Source organism: Littorina saxatilis, linkage group LG15 (assembly GCF_037325665.1).
Source record: "Littorina saxatilis isolate snail1 linkage group LG15, US_GU_Lsax_2.0, whole genome shotgun sequence".
Lineage (NCBI taxonomy): Eukaryota > Metazoa > Mollusca > Gastropoda > Littorinimorpha > Littorinidae > Littorina > Littorina saxatilis.
In genome coordinates, this window is record NC_090259.1 from 27,730,973 (window position 1) to 27,750,258 (window position 19,286).

General features: G+C 40.8%; 1 protein-coding gene across 3 annotated transcripts in view; it reads left to right on the plus strand.

Annotated features, from left to right (window-relative positions):
• Positions 1–16,793, plus strand: part of LOC138948966 (steroidogenic factor 1-like) — a 71,326-nt gene extending 54,533 nt beyond the window's left edge. For 2 of the 3 annotated variants that reach the window (XM_070320650.1, XM_070320649.1), the window contains 6 exons: positions 5,214–5,342; positions 7,082–7,222; positions 7,781–9,060; positions 10,485–10,589; positions 11,928–12,081; positions 12,698–16,793. In XM_070320650.1, coding sequence (XP_070176751.1) covers positions 5,214–5,342; positions 7,082–7,222; positions 7,781–9,060; positions 10,485–10,589; positions 11,928–12,081; positions 12,698–12,945 — 2,057 coding nt within the window. In that variant the 3' untranslated portion in view covers positions 12,946–16,793. Of the gene's footprint in view, positions 1–2,149; positions 2,288–5,213; positions 5,343–7,081; positions 7,223–7,780; positions 9,061–10,484; positions 10,590–11,927; positions 12,082–12,697 lie in introns of those variants that run through there. The other variant, XM_070320651.1, reaches the window with a different exon arrangement.
• Positions 16,794–19,286: the final 2,493 nt, after the last annotated feature.

The following is a 19,286-nucleotide window of genomic DNA, read 5'->3' on the forward strand; positions in this document are numbered from 1 at the left end:
AGAAGAATAGACAGAATCCCTCTTCACCAGTTTGGGTTCACCTCAAAAAGATATGCATGATTTACCAGGGTGACCAAACTTCACACAGCTCCATGCAGAAAACAGAAGTGATATGTCTGTACCTACCAGTGCTGGTTGGACTTGTGCAAATCCCATTGCTAATAAGGCCAAGGATAATGTGACCTCTAGAAATGACAGGTGCTAAACAGATTGCCAGTCAAGGCATACCCATTGTAAGCGTACAGTAGCACATTCTACTGGTGTAATGTTGCTCTGATGATGCTTAAGTGCTGTTCACATGGCAGACTTGCAACCAACTTTAGTCGTTTGAAAATCGCTCCTGAGTCGTTGAGGCCGAATCGGGGAAAAGTCTGCCATGTGCACAGCCCAAGCGACTCGCGCCAGACTCGCGAACGTCTCGCGCCAGACTCCAAAACCCAGTTGAGCACTGCCCGACTCAGCCGTGACAAGCAAACGACTCGCGCCAGACTTTTCTTATCGCGCGTACTGATTGGTTAGCTCTAGCCACTGAGTTAAATATAGACGTATACATCTCTGTGGCTCTAGCCTTCCCTTCGCGGGAAAGCAACGAGGTCAAACCAGACAATCCTGAAAGGCTAAGTCTGGCAAGAATAGCCGCTTAAAACTAGGATAGTTTGCGAGTTTGTGCTGTTCACATGGGGCAGCGATTTTGATTTGACTTGCCGCCGACTAAAATCGCTTGAAAGTTGTTCACAAGTTGGTTGCAAGTCTGCCATGTGAACAGCACTTTAGCTGTTGCTCTGATGACTGTTGTGTGGTATCACACCCAACTTTTATGTCTTTCTCATTTTCATTTCTCTCTTTCTCTCTTCGAAACTTGTTTTAGTAATTACATACAGAGTCATGTTTTACTAAGTGGAGCGGGGAATTAAAGTAAGCAAAAACAAAATGTTTTGACTTTTTTTTTTAGTTTACAGTGCAAGCCCCTACATTTGAAAAAAAAAAAAAAAATGTTACACTTTAGAATGAAATTAGTCTACACATGCTTACAATTTATCCAACTTTGTTTTCCAAGGGTTGTGCAAGACTTTAGATATATTATTCTTCTTCTTTTTCTTCTTCTGCGTTCGTGGGCTGAAACTCCCACGTGCACTCGTGGTTTGCACGAGTGGAATTTTACGTGTATGACCGTTTTTACCCCGCCATTTAGGCAGCCATACGCCGCTTTCGGAGGAAGCATGCTGGGTATTTTCGTGTTTCTATAACCCACCGAACTCTGACATGGATTACAGGATCTTTTTTGTGCGCACTTGGTCTTGTGCTTGCATGTACACACGGGGGTGTTTGGACACTGAGGAGAGTCTGCACACAAAGTTGACTCTGAGAAATAAATCTCTCGCCGAACGTGGGGACGAACTCACGCTGACAGCGGCCAACTGGATACAAATCCAGCGCGCTACCGACTGAGCTACAGATATATTATTCCAAAACTGTTCAATCGTGCAATGATTACCTGCATAAAAAAAGTAGGAGAATATAAATTATAACTAGTGAGCTGACTATTAGTATTAGTAACATAATGCAGCACAACTTTGTTTCATTTCTGTTTCGCCTACACACATGAAACAAGTTTAAAGAAGTACAATCCACACATAACTTTAAAAATGTAGATGTTGTGAACATCAATCAGACACACAAAAATGAATAATGCATACTTTAAGTTTAACAAACCTTGTACTTGTAGGTTCTACTTGTTGAAAAAAATCTTAGAAAGGGAAACTGGTTTCTTGCTTTTGATTTTCCTTTGTGATTGTTATTTTTTCTTTTCTTACACATGTTCCGCCTATCATATTTGGTGACAAAAGCAGCAAATGAAGATTCACTAGGCTTCCCGTTATACTGAGCACAGATTTATTTCTAAATAGATTTACTGTCGAAGCTAACGGTTATCTTTGTTTTGAGAAATGTAATAATATTGAATCTAATTACCAGTTCACACAATATTTCAATGAAGGCAGTCAAGCACTCTGATCCTTTAACCACACGGCATTCACACAAAAACAAAAACACAACACAAACAAAACACGGGAGCTTGCCTCTTGGTTTAGAATTGTGGAACGGACTATAGTAGCTCTTCAGTCAGTGAGAGCAAGAAAAGTGGCGATGTGTATGATCGAAGATGGCCGACGGTAAGAAGAGGGCTGTGTAGAGGAAAGATGTTGACGTTGCTTCGAGTGAAAAAAGCTCCAAATGTGAACATTTTCTCGGACCTAATCAACTGCCATGGATGACGATTCTTTGGATGGTGTGTGTCGTATCCGATGGCTCTGAAACTATCGCTGAAATTAGGTGCGATCAGCCGCATAACTCAAATTATATTGGTTTGACCCTGAGTGGACACAGCGAGGCTGGGCCTTCGGTGTTTGTGCTGACAGAAAAAACACGGGCACATTAAGTTTATAGTACAGACAGTTTTATACTCGAATGCCGACTTCCCACGAAACCTATTTTTGGCAATTGATGAAATGTAGTTGGTTGTTTTATGGCTTGTCCGATACTACTGCTGCTGCCAGTGTGGTGAAGTCTCAATTAGGGGTGGACAGTTATTGCCTTCAGGTCAGCGAAAGGTCATTTGCTAATAATTATGTCACACTGGACAGTGACCACACAGACCGTTAACTGACCGACATCTGTACTGTTTGTTAACACTACATGGACTTTTACTGGATCTGAAAACTGTGTAGAACTTTGCCTTGTCTTATCAATATCATGTGGTTCATTTGTTAATATTTTTATCAAAATGTGATTTATTTTTAGCCTATTGAATCACTCACAAATAGTGATGTTTGCAGTTTAGGTTTAGATTTTTTATTCATACAAAAATGGAGAGAGTGAGTTGGAGTGACAAGAAGTATGCAACGTGGGCTGCATTTAGTCTGTGTATACAATTCCGTGCAGATTGAAACTATATTGCATAAGTCTATTACACATGTGCACGTCCTAGATACTGGGAAATACTATGGGTTGTCAACTTTGAATGACTGTCACAATATCTCTGAGCAATGGATGACAAAGGGGATGCTTTGATGTCAAAGGGGATGGATTTGACTTACTGTAACAACCAAGTTTGGGTTTCCAAACATTGCTGTGGGTTTTAAACGATTTAATTTTTAGCCAAAATGCCCCCAAAACAGCACCTAAAACTGGGACAAAAATACACCAGTCTGTGTTGCAGCTGTACACAATGGAGAATAAAGCTCTGTGAATTTTATTGTGATGTTTATGGGTCAGCTGAAGGATTATTCTCGACATACACACTCAAGAATTACATCTATTTTTCTTCTTCTGGGAGTTTGATCGGCAAAGAAAACACGTAATCGTGGGTTACCGTCGTTTCCGGTTTCAACTTCATCAAAAAATGCGATCTGCTGAACAAAGGAAACCTCAAAGTTATTCAAAGTCATTATTTATTTATTTCAACAACATTTAGGTTTTCAAAACACAGCACTACGGTAGGAAACAAATTTATTTCAGCTTATAATCGCGCTTGAATGTACCCCACCCTTGTTTCGTTTCCATCTGTAACCCACGAAAGCATGGCCACAGCAGACGACAAATCCCGCATTGCCTATCACACACGCGTTGTGAGATCGCGGGAACACCGTCGAAAGTTCCATTCATGACGTTTGACCCGGTCATGTGAATAGACAATGAGAATTTATCCACCCAATCGTATTCGTTTCCGGTTTTTGAGACGTAACTCACGACAGACCACGCTGTATCTTCACTGTTTGAGACCTGTAAAATTTTTTTTGACAATTGTAGCATATATTCATCGACGAATTTTGCGATATTTTGCTGATTAAAGCTTGATCTGGTGCAAAGTTTGAGCAGCACATGTGTTCTCATGATCGGCGCCATTATGAAATTTTCGATTCTTCTGCAACGCACGATCGACAATCGATTAATTCTCTCATTTAGGATTGTCGCTTATGGAAACTTGAAAATTTCAAACTTTCATGCATGCATAGTTATATATCTATGTAGTCCACATGCAATAATCAAGTTTTAGTTCTTTTCTTTGGAAATAAAAGACATTACGAACTATGGTTTCCATGAAACTCACGACAGTATTATCTCTATACACATAAACCCAGTGAGCACAGATCGAAAACTTTTTGCTCACTTAAATCTTTCTATCATGTATTAAAACCCAAAAGGGTGCCCAAAAGGCTAGTTGCTACATTTGACCTACAAAAAAAACTTTTGCGCCTGGAAATTGCGTGGGTTACGGTTTCCACTTTCTACTTCGATCTAGTTAACTTATGGAAACTTGTAATTTCAAACTTTCATGTTTGCATATTTATTTATCAATGTTGTCCACATGCAAATTGCAATAATCAAGTTTTAGTTCTTTTCTTTGGAAATAAAAGACATTACAAACTATGGTTTCCATGTAACTCACGACAGTATTATCTCTATACACATAAACCCAGTGAGCACAGATCGAAAACTTTTTGCTCACTTAAATCTTTCTATCATGTATTAAAACCCAAAAGGGTGCCCAAAAGGCTAGTTGCTACATTTGACCTACAAGAAAAACTTTTGCACCTGGAAATTGCGTGGGTTACGGTTTCCACTTTCTACTTCGATCTAGTTAACTTATGGAAACTTGTAATTTCAAACTTTCATGTTTGCATATTTATTTATCAATGTTGTCCACATGCCACATGCAATAACTGAGCTAAAGTTCTTTCCTGTGGGATATTGAAGCCTAAAGTGGAAACCATGTAACCCACGACATAGAGCGTACTGCATGTGTCTAATTGTCATTTCTAAAGAAACCCCGATATGAAATTCCTCTCTTTGACAGAAAAAGATACAGGCATGTCTTTTGCACTTAAAAAAGAGTATTTCACTCAATTCAGTCCTACTTTTTTTCCTGGTGTCCATGTCCCATAGTTGTGACCCAGTATCTAGGATGTGCACATATGCATGTACATGTAGTACCAAATCTGTTTGTCGAACTAGAAGTAGAATTAAAGTGAAACTTCCTGCTAAAAATGGTACAGGCTGCCCTTAAATGTGTCATTTCCAAAGTGTGTGTGACTGTGAGAGAGGCACAAGTCACTTGGTAACTCGCGATTTTTATAATTCATATTTTTAGTTTTTGTATTTTCTGTCAAAATCTTTTAAAACTCAATGTTTTGTTATTCTCTGTGTGTTTGCAGCATCAAGCACAAACCTTGAGTCACCATACCCGCCTGATGTCAAGGCCGGATTTGATGAACTCTGCCCCGTGTGCGGGGACAAAGTGTCCGGATATCACTATGGGTTGCTAACCTGCGAGAGTTGTAAAGGTAAGATTGCAACCATCATATTTGCATTTCTGACTATAACAGCGTTTCTGTAACACTGGAATTGTCATGCGTGCGACTGCAACTTTTCCAGAAACAAATTGGTAGTTTGTTCTTTAAATCAAACCAGAAAAAAAGGCAGAAGTTTCTGTTTTTTTGTGAATTTTGACAAACCCTGTCTTTTGTGGATTTTTTTTTTTTCACTTGATGAAGTCGCACCCATGAAGTTCTGAATCAGTGTCACTAATTGCCTGGCTTTCATTAGCTCAACAGAAGACAGAACTTCATCAGTAGAATAGTTATCTTATCATTGGTTGGATAAAAAAAACAATCCCTGGTGGAAGCTTATTAGATGCAAAACTGTAGTCCTTAGTACATAGCTTCCAATGCCTTGAGACAGCCAATTTTTGATCGATTGGGTATCCTGATTAATAATAATAGATCAGCTTATTACTTCATGGTCTTTTCTAGGGTTGGGGGAAGCAGGGGTGAACTTGTTCATTATTCTTATAATCACTGTCTAAAGTCTTTCTGTTCATGTCAATAAGGCCAAAAAAAACAAGAAGAGCAAACGCTCGATCGAGTCACTTTCGCAGTTCTGAATATTATATGAGGCATCAGATGGACAGGAAGAAATTGCTATTCACAACACAATGAGTCACGTTCACATAAAATTTGAGCCCGGTCACTTTTATAGTTTCCGAGAAAAGCCCAACGTTAAGTTGTGTGTTGCCGAACAGAAAAGGCTAGTTATCTCCCTTGTTTTTCTGATAACGTTCGTAAAAGGCTACAGATGTAAATACTTTGATGTAAAGAATAATCCTACAAAGTTTCAATCACATCCGATGAACTTTGTCAAAGATATAAAATGTCTAATTTTTCCTTTGACGCTGACCTGTGACCTTGAAAAAGGTCAAAGGTCAACGAAACCATCGTTAAAGTGTAGAGGTCATTGGAGGTCACGACTAAACAAAATATGAGCCCGATCGCTTTGATAGTTTCCGAGAAAAGTTTGTCAAAGATATAAAATGTCTAATTTTTCCTTTGACGCTGACCTGTGACCTTGAAAAAGGTCAAAGGTCAACGAAACCATCGTTAAAGTGTAGAGGTCATTGGAGGTCACGACTAAACAAAATATGAGCCCGATCGCTTTGATAGTTTCCGAGAAAAGTCCAACGTTAAGGTGGTGTCTACGGACGGCCGGCCGGCCGGCCGGCCGGACAGCCGGCCGGACAGACTAACACTGACCGATTACATAGAGTCACTTTTTCTCAAGTGACTCAAAAATAGGTGTGGTTACGGTAATATAGCCAAAAAAAATAGGGTACGTAGGTAGGCAATCACTGTTTGTTTTTTTTTAACTTTTTTTTCTAATGTGTACAAATTAAACCTACTTGACAGGGAAATAAGTGTGCGACTCGGGCGCTTTCGCTTTCATTGCGTTTTTTGCACTCGGTTTTTTTTTTTTTTTTTTTTTTTTTGACAAATGTAATAAAAAGTTGTAGGATCGGCCCCTAAAAATAGGGTAGGTCGGGTTACCGTAACCACACCTATTTTTTTTTTAGGCCTAAGTGAGTGAATCCCCGAGTGACTAATTTTTGTTGTATATTTTACATGTTATTAGATTATAAAGTAAATATTTGCTGAGTCAGTTAGTGGTACAAATACTGTGTACCGCCAACTAATTCACTACAAGTACATGTATGTGTTTCAATTTTTGAGAATTTTTTTGTTTGTTCCAGGTTTCTTCAAAAGAACAGTACAGAACAAGAAAGTGTATTCATGTGTAGACAGTCGGCAGTGCCCGATCGACAAGAGCCAGAGAAAAAGATGTCCTTACTGCAGATTTCAAAAATGTCTCAGCGTCGGCATGAAGCTAGAAGGTGAGTGTTGTGTTTTCATGTTCTTGCAGATTTTGTGGAATTGCTCTCTCTCTCTATCTCTCTCTTTCTCTCTCTCTCTCTCTCTCTCTCTCTCTCTCTCTCTCTCTCTCTCTCTCTCTCTCGCGCTCTCTCTCTCTCTCTCTCTCTCTCTCTCTCTCTCTCTCTCTCTCTCTCTCTCTCTCTCTCTCTCTCTCTCTCTCTCTCTCTCTCTCTCTCTTTCTCTCTCTGCACCTAACATGTCTTGTGTCTGCCACTCTTCTTCCATAATTATGGAACATTTGACATGATGTCGATAATGTATGAAGTATGGCATCTGTATGTTTTACATGTATTCTGCAGTATGTCATTGTTCATTGTTCACCACGTTTAAGGAATTGCAGAATCTATCAGTCACTCAGGAATACGACACTCTTGTCATTTATTTGATTAAACAAATTCTAAAGGGAGGGAATAAAGGTGAACGGCTAGGATAGCCACTAATTGTATATAATCTTATTGATGTTTGCCAAGCACCTGCAGCACACAGTAAAACTTGACCCGTCCTCTCTCTCCCAACAGCGGTGCGGCAGGACAGGATGAGAGGAGGTCGCAACAAGTTTGGGCCGATGTACAAGCGCGACCGCGCCTTAAAACAGCAGCAGATACGAACCCAGCAGCGCATCATGGCAGACTGCGAGGGCCAGATGCTAGGGCCAGGAGGGGCCCCAGGCTCCCCCCCAGACATCAAGCCAGACCCTGCAATGCTTCAGGCAAGCTTGGGTATGGGGTTCAATCCCAACATGGGAAACCATGCAGACATATCCTCCATGGCCGCAGCCATGGCGGCGGCGGTGGTTGGTGCTAGTGGCATGGACGGGGCGCGGGACGGGCGCGAGGGGATGCACACGGCTACGCCCACGTCGGGGAGCAGTTACGTCAACCTGAACCATCACGTAAACTCCATGTCTGGTCAGGGCTTACCAGGAGGGGAGGGACACGGAGGGGGAAGTCCTCTTCACGACAAGTACGGGTCAACGGGAGCCCTGAACCTTCACAGCTCCCATCCCCAGCAACAGCAGCAACACAACGGCCTTCACCATCACAGCAACCACCACGGCAGGAGCAGCCACCTTCCCCCTTCCCACCCCCACTCTCACCCTCACCCCCACAGCCAGTCACACGGCCCTCCTCCTCCCTTGGAGAACCCCTACCTCCTTCAAAATCCTCACTCCCACTCCCACCCCAACCCTGGCTACTCCAGCCAATCTCCAACAGAAAACAGCAACTCCCCGCCAGGATCTGGTGGAAACGGTAATCCTATGGACTCAATGCGAGGAAACGGTAACACCATGGACTCAATGCGAGGAAACGGTAACACCATGGACTCAATGCGAGGAAACGGTAACACCATGGACTCAATGCGAGGAAACGGTAACACCATGGACTCAATGCGAGGAAACGGTAACACCATGGACTCAATGCGAGGAAACGGTAACACCATGGACTCAATGCGAGGAAACAGTAACACCATGGACTCAATGCGAGGAAACGGTAACACCATGGACACTATGCGAGGAAACGGTAACCCCATGGACTCTCTGCGAGGATACGGGGTGCCCCCCCACCCCATGGAGCGCCCCATGCTACCTCCCTTGTTGTGCGAGATCAAGGCCAACCTGTTGGAGGAAGACGAGATGAAGCAGAAGATGCTGAACTTCCTGACGGACACTCTGCGGCAGATGGACAGCACGATGGGGACCGCCGAGCAACTTCTGCCCATCGTGTGCGGCATGGTCGACCAGCTGCTCTTTCTCATGGTGGAGTGGGCTCGCAGCTCTCCCTTCTTCAAAGAAATTCAGGTATGGAGGAAAGAGTTTTCTAAACATTGAAGCCCCCGTTCTCTTGATCATGCACAATGTCTTTCAAATTCAAGTTAGAGAATTACAAGTTCCTGGCTTGTTTCAGATTGTCAAGCAGTGCACTTGAAGGCATCAGTACAATGTCTTTCAAATTCAAGTTAGAGAATTACAAGTTCCTGGCTTGTTTCAGATTGTCAAGCAGTGCACTTGAAGGCATCAGTACAATGTCTTTCAAGTTAGAAAATTACAAGTTCCTGGCTTGTTTCAGATTGTCAAGCAGTGCACTTGAAGGCATCAGTACAATGTCTTTCAAGTTAGAAAATTACAAGTTCCTGGCTTGTTTCAGATTGTCAAGCAGTGCACTTGAAGGCATCAGTACAATGTCTTTCAAGTTAGAGAATTACAAGTTCCTGGCTTGTTTCAGATTGTCAAGCAGTGCACTTGAAGGCATCAGTACAATGTCTTTCAAGTTATAAAATTACAAGCTCATTGCTTGTTCAGTTGTTGCAGGTTGTCGAGCAATGAACTTAAAAGCATCTGATGTGTATGATTGCAAGTTTTTATCGCTACACGTGTAATTGAATAACAATCATGAGCACACCCTGTAAATGAAGAAGCAAGGACACATAAAGAGGCATGCTTGTCATGTTGTTTATTTTAACTTGCTTTTTTTGTTGTTGTAGATAACTGTCTGGTAAAGTGCTCATCTCGGATAGTGCGAACAAAAACATCAACCCACATCTAACAGATCAGAGGAATCTTCATCTCAGGGTCTGGGCATCAACTGATTTAAGAAACCCCCCACCCCCCCTCTTTTTTTTTAAAACCTTGATTTAGCAGATTTTCTGTCCATAATGTTTGTAAATTTATCGCCGTTTTAAGAGTAAGACCTGATTTTCTTCAATCTCGGGTGGTGGGGAAGGGGTGGGGGGTTCCAGTTCACGTATCTTTCTGAAGGTTTGCAGTTAGGATGTGTGTGTGTGTGTGTCTCCCCCCGTGGGTTAGGGGAAGAATTTACCCGATGTTCCCCAGCATGTCGTAAGAGGCGACTAACAGATTCTGTTTCTCCTTTTACCCTTGTTAAGTGTTTCTTTTATAGAATATAGTCAATGTTTGTAAAGATTTTTAGTCAAGCAGTATGTAAGAAATGTTTAGTCCTTTGTACTGGAAACTTGCATTCTCCCAGTAAGGTAATATATTGTACTACGTTGCAAGCCCCTGGAGCAAATTTTTGATTAGTGCTTTTGTGAACAAGAAACAATTGACAAGTGGCTCTATCCCATCTCCCATCTTTCCCTGTCGCGATATAACCCTTCGTGGTTGAAAACGACGAATAAAGAAATAAAGAAAGTTAGGATGTGTAAATTACTAAATAATCATTGTTTGCTTGATTGCTGATTGCTTCAATATATCTGTGTGTACAGGTTGAAGACCAGATGAAACTGCTGCAGCACAGCTGGAGTGAAATTCTCATCCTGGACTTCGTCTACAGACAGGTCAACGAGTACTGGGGCAATGAGCTAGCGCTGGTGAGTTGGTGACTAACATTGTTGGTTTTGTTTTTCTTGTATTTCGGTTTGTGCTCTTTTCACTGTGTGTGATCCAGGCTGTGTGACACTGACACTGAACGCCACCTACAAAAATACCTTGCGACAACCTCTCCATAACGACTGTCTGCACAGCATGACCACTCCCCAGGATCCCCAACAAAGTTTTTTTTCTATATTATTGTAATTTACTTTTCTATACCAACCACCTGTCTATAACAACCACCAGGCATGGCAAACCCCCCGCGGGTTAGGGGGAGTCCCATATTGGTTGGGACGAGAAAGAATTTACCCGATGCTCCCCAGCATGTCGTAAGAGGCGACTAATGGATTCTGTTTTTCCTTTTACCCTTGTTAAGTGTTTCTTGTATAGAATATAGTCAATGTTTGTAAAGATTTTAGTCAAGCAGTATGTAAGAAATGTTAAGTCCTTTGTACTGGAAACTTGCATTCTCCCAGTAAGGTAATATATGGTACTACGTTGCAAGCCCCTGGAGCAAATTTTTGATTAGTGCTTTTGTGAACAAGAAACAATTGACAAGTGGCTCTATCCCATCTCCCCCCTTCCCCCATCGCGATATAACCTTTGTGGTTGAAAACGACGTAAAACACCAAATAAAGAAAGAAAGGCATGGCAATTGTCCTCCGAAAGGCAAATTTCCGCCGCAATATTTTTTTGTTCTGCCGAAAAAGCAAAAGTGTCTGCCGAAAAAATAAATGGTGGAGGCAAAAATGGTTCTAAGAACTGAATTTAATGGCAAACTTGGAGCTCACATGACACCATATTGCACTATTTGGGTTCTTTGGAGAAAAAAAATTCCGGCAGAACCCCCTAGTAAGGCTAGGCGTTCCGCGCTGTCAACTTTGCTATTACTTACAGATTTTCAGCCTTTTTTACTATTTTCAATTCCCATGCTTGAACCACTTTTGGTCAGCGGTTTGTCATCGACTGTAGCTGTTTGGTCAAACCTTCTGCCATCATTTTTGCCTTGAAGCCAAACACAGTTAGAATATGTTCTCAGTTTTGTTGTACTGTCAGTTTTTGTTTCTGTTCATCTTTGCAGTGTAGTGATACAAAATTGCATTACATCTGCTTGCAGAGAAGTTAAGTCTGCTTTGTTAGTGTTACAACTAACAACAACAAAAGAAAGTCCTTGTTCATTTCAATGCTTGTTATTCTCTCAGGAGCCAGGAGACTGGTTCCACATGACTCGTGAACACTTGCACTTCGGCGCATGTTGTATAAATTTAAAGGGCTTACTTTCCTTTGATTCTGACAACTTACAGCAGTTTAAATATTAGTTCCTTTCTCTGTTTCAGCCCAATGGTATCAGACTAAATTTTGAAACCCTGGACAAGCTAGGCCTTGGCGATGTGCGGGTACGCCTGTTTGAGCTGATCAAGAAATGCCGTGAGCTCAAACTGGACTACAACGAGTACATGTGCCTTAAGTTCCTCATTCTTCTTAACCCTGGTGAGTGTAACTCTGTAGAGCTATACGTTTTGCACCTGAGAGCTTTTTTTCTTTATTGTTAGTATTATGAAAGAAGTACATGCACTGATAGTGGTGCAGAAAAAACATTTCTCTCTCTCTCTCTCTCTCTCTCTCTCTCTCTCTCTCTCTCTCTCTCTCTCTCTCTCTCTCTCTCTCTCTCTCTCTCTCTCTCTCTCTCTCTCTCTCTCTCTCTCTCTATTCAATTCAATTCTCTCTCTCTCTCTCTCTCTCTCTCTCTCTCTCTCTCTCTCTCTCTCTCTCTCTCTCTCTCTCTCTCTCTCTCTCTCTGCTGAAACCCAAAAAATTGCTTTGAATTCTACTTTCTTCATAATCATACTCATAGGCACATATATTTTCACTTGTTTTCTCTTGAGAATAACCATGGAAATTAAAGTGGCATTGAGGACCTTAACAGACATAGACTTCAGTCTGTAAATAGTGAATTTCTTTCAAAGTCAAGCTACTTTTTGATTATTGATAAAATGATGTGGTTCAACGAGCAACACACTTCATCTTCCACAGTGATTTGTGTGCAACCTTTGCAACAACAAAATGTTGTAATGTAACCTAACTCAAATCCCTGTCTTTTTTCCAGACGTGACAACGCTGGAGCACCGTGGGTACGTAGAGAACTGCCAGGAGAAGGTCAACGCCGCCCTCCTAGAGTACTGCCTCAGTTTCTACCCCAACCTCAAGGACAAGTTTGGCCAGATCCTCCTGCGTCTGCCCGAGATTCGCATCATCAGTATTCGCATGGAGGAGTTCCTCTACTACAAGCACCTCAACAACCAGGTTCCTGACCAGACCCTGTTGACCGAGATGCTTCACTCGCGGCGAAAGTAAACGGCGTTGATGATTTGACTTTAAAGACAGACAAACTGAAGATTGAAAAGTGAGGGCCTTCAGCACCCTTTCTCACCACTGCACTATGAAATTGAACAGCGTTGATGGTTTGACTTTCAGATCAAGACTGGTTGCAGATTGGCAAGTGAGAGCCTTCCGCAGCAGTTGATGAAGAAAACTATGGTTAAGTTAAAGGCTGGACTGCTTGATGCTTCTGATATAAAGGCTGTGTGTCTAGCACAGACTGTGACGCTTTGAGAGTGTAGATCATCCTGAAAATCATCCTTTACAGGAAGAGAGAAGGTCAAAGAAAACTTCGCCTCTGGCTGTCTAACCTTGCGCAGTATGCTGGGCCTTGTGGTAAACGTACATCACAAGTAATTGAATGTTCAGCTTTATTAAAGCTCCGTTCACTTTCAGAAAATTGTGGAACAATCAGATTTTTAAGAACTAGCCCCTCCAGCTCTTCAAAGCTAATGATGGTTTTCAGTGAATATAACTGAACGTTGGACAAGTGTTTACCAACATTAAAACTTGGATCAGCATAGAGTTTGGAAGAAAATGATCCATTTGTTTGCAAGCCAACACGTCAGGCAGGAGATAAAATCTGACCAGGCTTGTGAAAAATTTGAGTCTTTAGTTCCATGTCATGCTTGTTAACGCGGTTGCCACAGAAGCGTTATTATGGTACAGTTGAGGTGAGAGAATAGGCATGGACTTCACATCATTCTGATTGTCTTGCAAAAAGAGCACACTGAGTCCTGTTCTGTTGTCATGGGCCACACCTCTGCTGCAGAAGGCCAGATCCGTTCTTTCACAAAGAATGGCCTTGCCTATCAAGAGACAAGGCACTCAATTACCCAGAAAGTAAGATGGTAACTGACTTTTAAAAAAATGGAATGATGGTGCATCTTTTGTTGACCGCTGAAGAAGATGCTGCATCTGATTCTGAAGAGAAGAGGAACCCATCAAAGAAAGAAACACTTTAGGAACAGAAGGGTATGAGCTGCGACTGGAGAACAACTGAAGCCACAGAAACCAGAAAAGTTCAATTATGGACAAGAAAACTGTCCTAAAGCGAAAGCTGTTTTTCGTGATAGAAAGTGAGGTTTCTATTCATGAGCAAGGACTTGTTATGCTGACTATTTTTCATTCGTTGTTGTGTTGATTTGTTGAAAGGGCAAAAACCAGGTGCAATGAATGTTTGGAAAGAAAGGATACTGAAACTTGAGAAACGTACCTGATACTGACAGGCCACAATTTTGTTGTTTAGGAAGTAAGAAACCTATTTGAGAGTGGTGTTTTCTAAGCTAAGTAAAAAAAAAAATGGGAAGTTGGACAAGATGCTTGTAATCTTATTTAATCTGAAGATACTTACAAAGATTTCTTGAATGTACCAAGCATTTTGGTTGAGTAGTTCTCATTCCAAGGCAGAAAGGGACAAAGCATTCATTTTTAAACATTCATTTTTAAATTCCCTGGTTAGGACATTCAGTTAGAAATGCCTAGGGGAAACACTAAAGTCTAGAGTTGTTCTGATTTGAAACTTCGAATTCAGTATGATATTCTGGCTTATTGGAAGTGAAAGTAACCAAATCTGTGCTTTTTTCTTCACTTTTTTTTTTATATGATTAATTATTTTATCTCGAATAAAGCACCAATAATCAAAACCTCAAGCCACTTGTAATTAAACTTAGTCTGTACTCAGTGTGCTGGTGTAGTGTTTAGTCTTGTAGTGTTTCTACAAAAGAACCGTGAGCGTGTGTGTCCTTGTACACAAGTCTGTACGTGGTACAAGGTCAAGCTGAGTGTTGTTTGGTGCATGAGGACCCGTGCTTTTGGTGCACATGAACCTTTGTTGGAGTATTTGTGTTGTGAATTTGTTCTATCAAACTTGTCATTGTACCAAGGTGCCTGCATTACACTTGTTCAAACTTATATTCTCGTTGGCCTAGGCCGGATACGTGGCCACTACCTGCAGGGATTTACGGATATATTTTATATCCGTAAAGGATTTTTCTTTTTCTTTTTAAAGTATACGATAAAGAGCATACCAGATATGCTGGTTAGAAGTATTGTGTATATTTTACAACATACTAAGATTTTTATTGCTGGTATTGGTCAGATGTTACTTTTTCCGTTGTTCTGAAATTATGTGTTTGATTTTAATTGACTGTTCTTAAAGATTGTACAGTTATTGTGCTGAAAAGAATTATATTTGGAAAGTTGTACAGAATTTTTCTCCTTTAAGTGTTACTGTGTGTGTCAAATGTGTGTGCCATAGGCTTCTTGGTAGACTAGCAGGCTGAAGTAATTAAAATGACGAAAGCCTAGCCGTTTTGTTTGTTTGTTTGCTTAATGCCCAGCCGACCACGAAGGGCCATATCAAGGCGGTGCTGCTTTGACATATAACGTGCGTCACACACAAGACAGAAGTCACAGCACAGGCTTCATGTCTCACCCAGTCACATTATTCTGACACCGGACCAACCAGTCCTAGCACTAACCCCATAATGCCAGACGCCAGGTGGAGCAGCCACTAGATTGCCAATTTTAAAGTCTTAGGTATGGTTCGAACCCACGACCTCCCGATCACGGGGCGGACGCCTTACCACTAGGCCAACCGTGCCGGTAAGCCTAGCTGTAGTTAAATGAATACGAAGCTGACTTACAGTTTTCTGTATTCCTTGAAGAACTGCAGGTGTCCATTTCAATATCAGGACTATCACTCTTGTTAAGTCTGTGCTAATGTTTTCACAAAACATTATTTTCAGTATCACTCTTGTTAAAGTCTATGCTAATGATTTCACACAACAGGAAAAAAAGCTTTGTCATCGTGTGCTAATGTCGTTTCTGTTACTTTTTCTACTTTGGTCAGAAATTGCAGTATATACCTTATTGTATTCCCGCAGTGGGGCACTGCGGTTATGAAATTAAAGGCCCCTCCTGTTTTTGGAACCGCAGGAGCTTTCTAGTTTGCTGTTAGGTAGATTTTTGGTTCCTCTTTCCTGTCATGCTCTCTTTTTCTTCATGAATTCTTTTCTTTTTTCTGCCTTCTTGCTCATCCACCTGTATTTTTTCCAAAAATCTCTTCTCTTGCCGCTTGTCTCGCGATTCATGTATAGTTTAATCTGTTAGTGTTCTGATGTAAGTCCAGCAGTAGATAGGTTAAGCCTATTTTAACATACTGGAAACTGGTAATCTTCCAGTAGGTATTAATTTAGTTTTACTAAAGCCTGCTGGGACACAAGTAATGGGTTAGTGCATTTGTAAACAGGAATCGCTTGACAAGTGGCCCCCTTCATCCCCCCCTTCCTCGTCCTGATATGGCTCTGCGTAGTCGGCTGGACGTTAAGCAACAAATAAACAAACAAACAAACAAACAAACCTTATTGTATTAGTAGTTAGTGCTGTTACAATATACTGTATTTTAGCTGTCCCCTATTCCTCCCTTTTAAATGTGCGTGGAGGGAAATGAAGTAAGAGCGAAGTATCCGTCTTGCTACCGCAGCACGTGTTAAAACGCTTCAAGCAGCAAGAAGTGAACCAAGGGAGGCAATGTTACATTGCGTAGCATGATTGTTTCCCTTAGTTCAGAATCCGGGTACACGATATGTGGCATTTTGGTACAAAGCCTTTTTGAGTAATGTCCCCCTTTTTTCTTTCTTTTATATAAGCTTTTCTTGATCTCAGTGTGTTTTTGTATCTCTAATTGACCCAGAATAATGCATTATGGAAAAAAGGCTGTGGTACCACAAGTAGCACTTAAGTGTTCCACTCTCTCTCTCTCTCTCTCTCTCTCTCTCTCTCTCTCTCTCTCTCTCTCTCTCTCTCTCTCTCTCTCTCTCTCTCTCTCAATATCCTGATATATTTTAGCATTGAATTTTAAATAATTAGTGCTATCTATATGTACATTTACCTTTCCCATATTACAAACAATTTTAGGTTTATTTTTATTGAAAATGTAAAGTTTGTTTTTCATTTACACAGGCTTATGTGGCTTTTATTGACCGGAAATTGCGTGAACTGTTTCCCCTGGATGTCAGAGAAAAGTTACCTTCGTTGCAAAGTCGAAAAATAAATGTTGTCCTTTTTAATAACCATATTTTTTGGATGCACAAGAAACAATTCGAGGGTCTGGAGAATTATTTTTTTTTATGATAATAGGGTCTAAAGGGAAATCATAAACAAGGAACTAATTTTTTTTTTTCCGGGGGGGGGGGGGGGGGGGGGGGGTTAATGCTCAAGTGACTACAAGATATATATATTCAAATATGCTGGTCTGATGTTGTCTCCGTGTTGTGAATGATTCCTCAGAATGTGTGTGCAGGTGTGCTGTCGGAGATGTAAATATTATGTTGAGCAAGACTATCATATCAGTTCTTACCTGCAATCTCTCTCCCCCCCCCTCTCTCTCTCTCTCTCTCTCTCCCCCCCCCCCCCTCCCCCCCCCCCCCCCCCCCCCCCCCCCCCCCCCCCCCCCCCCACCCCCCACCCTGTATCTCTTCCATTCTGGTTGTCTCAAATTTAGCATGGAAATTTGTGATGTGATGCATTGCTTTGGCAGTTAAATAACAGCACAGATGTGCATTTTGCTGTTCTGTTATTTTTCTGTTTTATTTTGAATACTTTTACGTTCAATTGCATGTTTTCTGCTGTCGATTGTTTTTACATCAAAGTCTATTTTCTGTTTTATTTCGTATTGTTAACAACATCATAATGAGGATTTTAACGAGGTCTGTACCTAGGCTGTGAGTCACCAATATACACATAGAAGTGTATACAAGTTTTGTATCTGTACAGAGGAAAGAGCCATTGAAATGGTAGACACTGAATTGAATAGCAATTTTATCTAAATTTATCTACAACAAATGTATTTCAAGCCATGGTTTTATTTGTACAGATTTGATGTTCATGAATTGAAATTATTTGCGCATGAAAGAGGAAAGAGAGTTCTTGTGATGAAGAGGTCATATTGTGTATATATTGCAGATCTTTAGTGTTTTGAAAGTGTTTTGAATGGCAGAGTGTGACTGTGAGTTGTCATTTTTGAATGAGTGTGAAACAAGTCTGCTGAGGAGTCAATTTGTTGTTGGCTGGGTATTTTTTTGGAACAGAAAGTCATATCTGAAAGAGTTATAGCCTTGAGTGAGGGTGCACTGCTACAAACCGTGTGTGTGGGTGTGTACGTTTTAATATTAGTAATTGTTTATGGAGTTTTGAACATGTACATGTACATGATAATAATTGTATGTATACAGCAGTTGTGCATCAATGTCTTACAGGCACAGTCTTTTCACAATGGCCTGTGTGTTATGTTGCATGAACTACAACAAACGACTGTCTTTTCACAATGGCCTGTGTGTTATGTTTCATGAACTACAACAAACGACTGTCTTTTTATCTTTTTAAAAGTGTTAGTACAAGTAAACTGCTCTGCATTATAATGTTCTGAAATTTTGCAAAAGAATTTCTTTGTTCCCTTTTAGTTTGTGTTATCTCATCACTTAAGGACAAAAGCTTCACACTTAACAAGTTGAAGAACTTTCCTCTAAAAATCTTTGTGAACCCAAGACTGTTCAGTTTCAAACCATTTTTGTGCAGCATTTGGGAAAAAATAAAACTACACGCGTGCACTAGACAGTTCTTGTGAACATTTGTTCTTTAACAGATTGATGTATAGGTTTGATTTAAAGATTCCGATCTTCAATTCATATATCTCACCAACATCATTCTATGAATATGATTTGTGTTTAATTGTTGTATTTCACCAACATGATAATCAGATTTATCCAAACGCTTGTACTGTATTTTAAAACATAGCATACATAAGATTTACGTTACTTGGAACTAGAGCATAAAACATTGATGAACCCAACCTTTTTCAATAGTTTTGCAGTTTCCATGAAATTATTTCACCATAATTAAGATCCTGCAAGAAAGAATGTGTTCTAGTCATGTAGCTATCCTTAAGAATCATACACCAAGGCACAGCCTTTTCTATGTTAATGATTCAGCTCACTATTTCTAATGGAAAGCCGAGCAGTTTGAGTACGCCTTTAAGGATAACACATGTAACTTGAATCTAGTGTGAATTTGCAATTTGTTTGTACTCGATCTTGTTGTTGGTGCCAGTTTTCCCCCGTTGCGACCCAACAACGCGGATATTTGTTCAGCTTGAAGCAGAGTAACCGTAGTGCTTGTTACCATCACCATCTTATGCTGCCTTCAACTTATTAAGCATGTGCATCAGGCAAAGTAAACTTCACTGATTGAGACTATGGTACTTGTATCGTTATCGACTTCAGGTAACAGCATCTTATAATATACACCTTTAACTC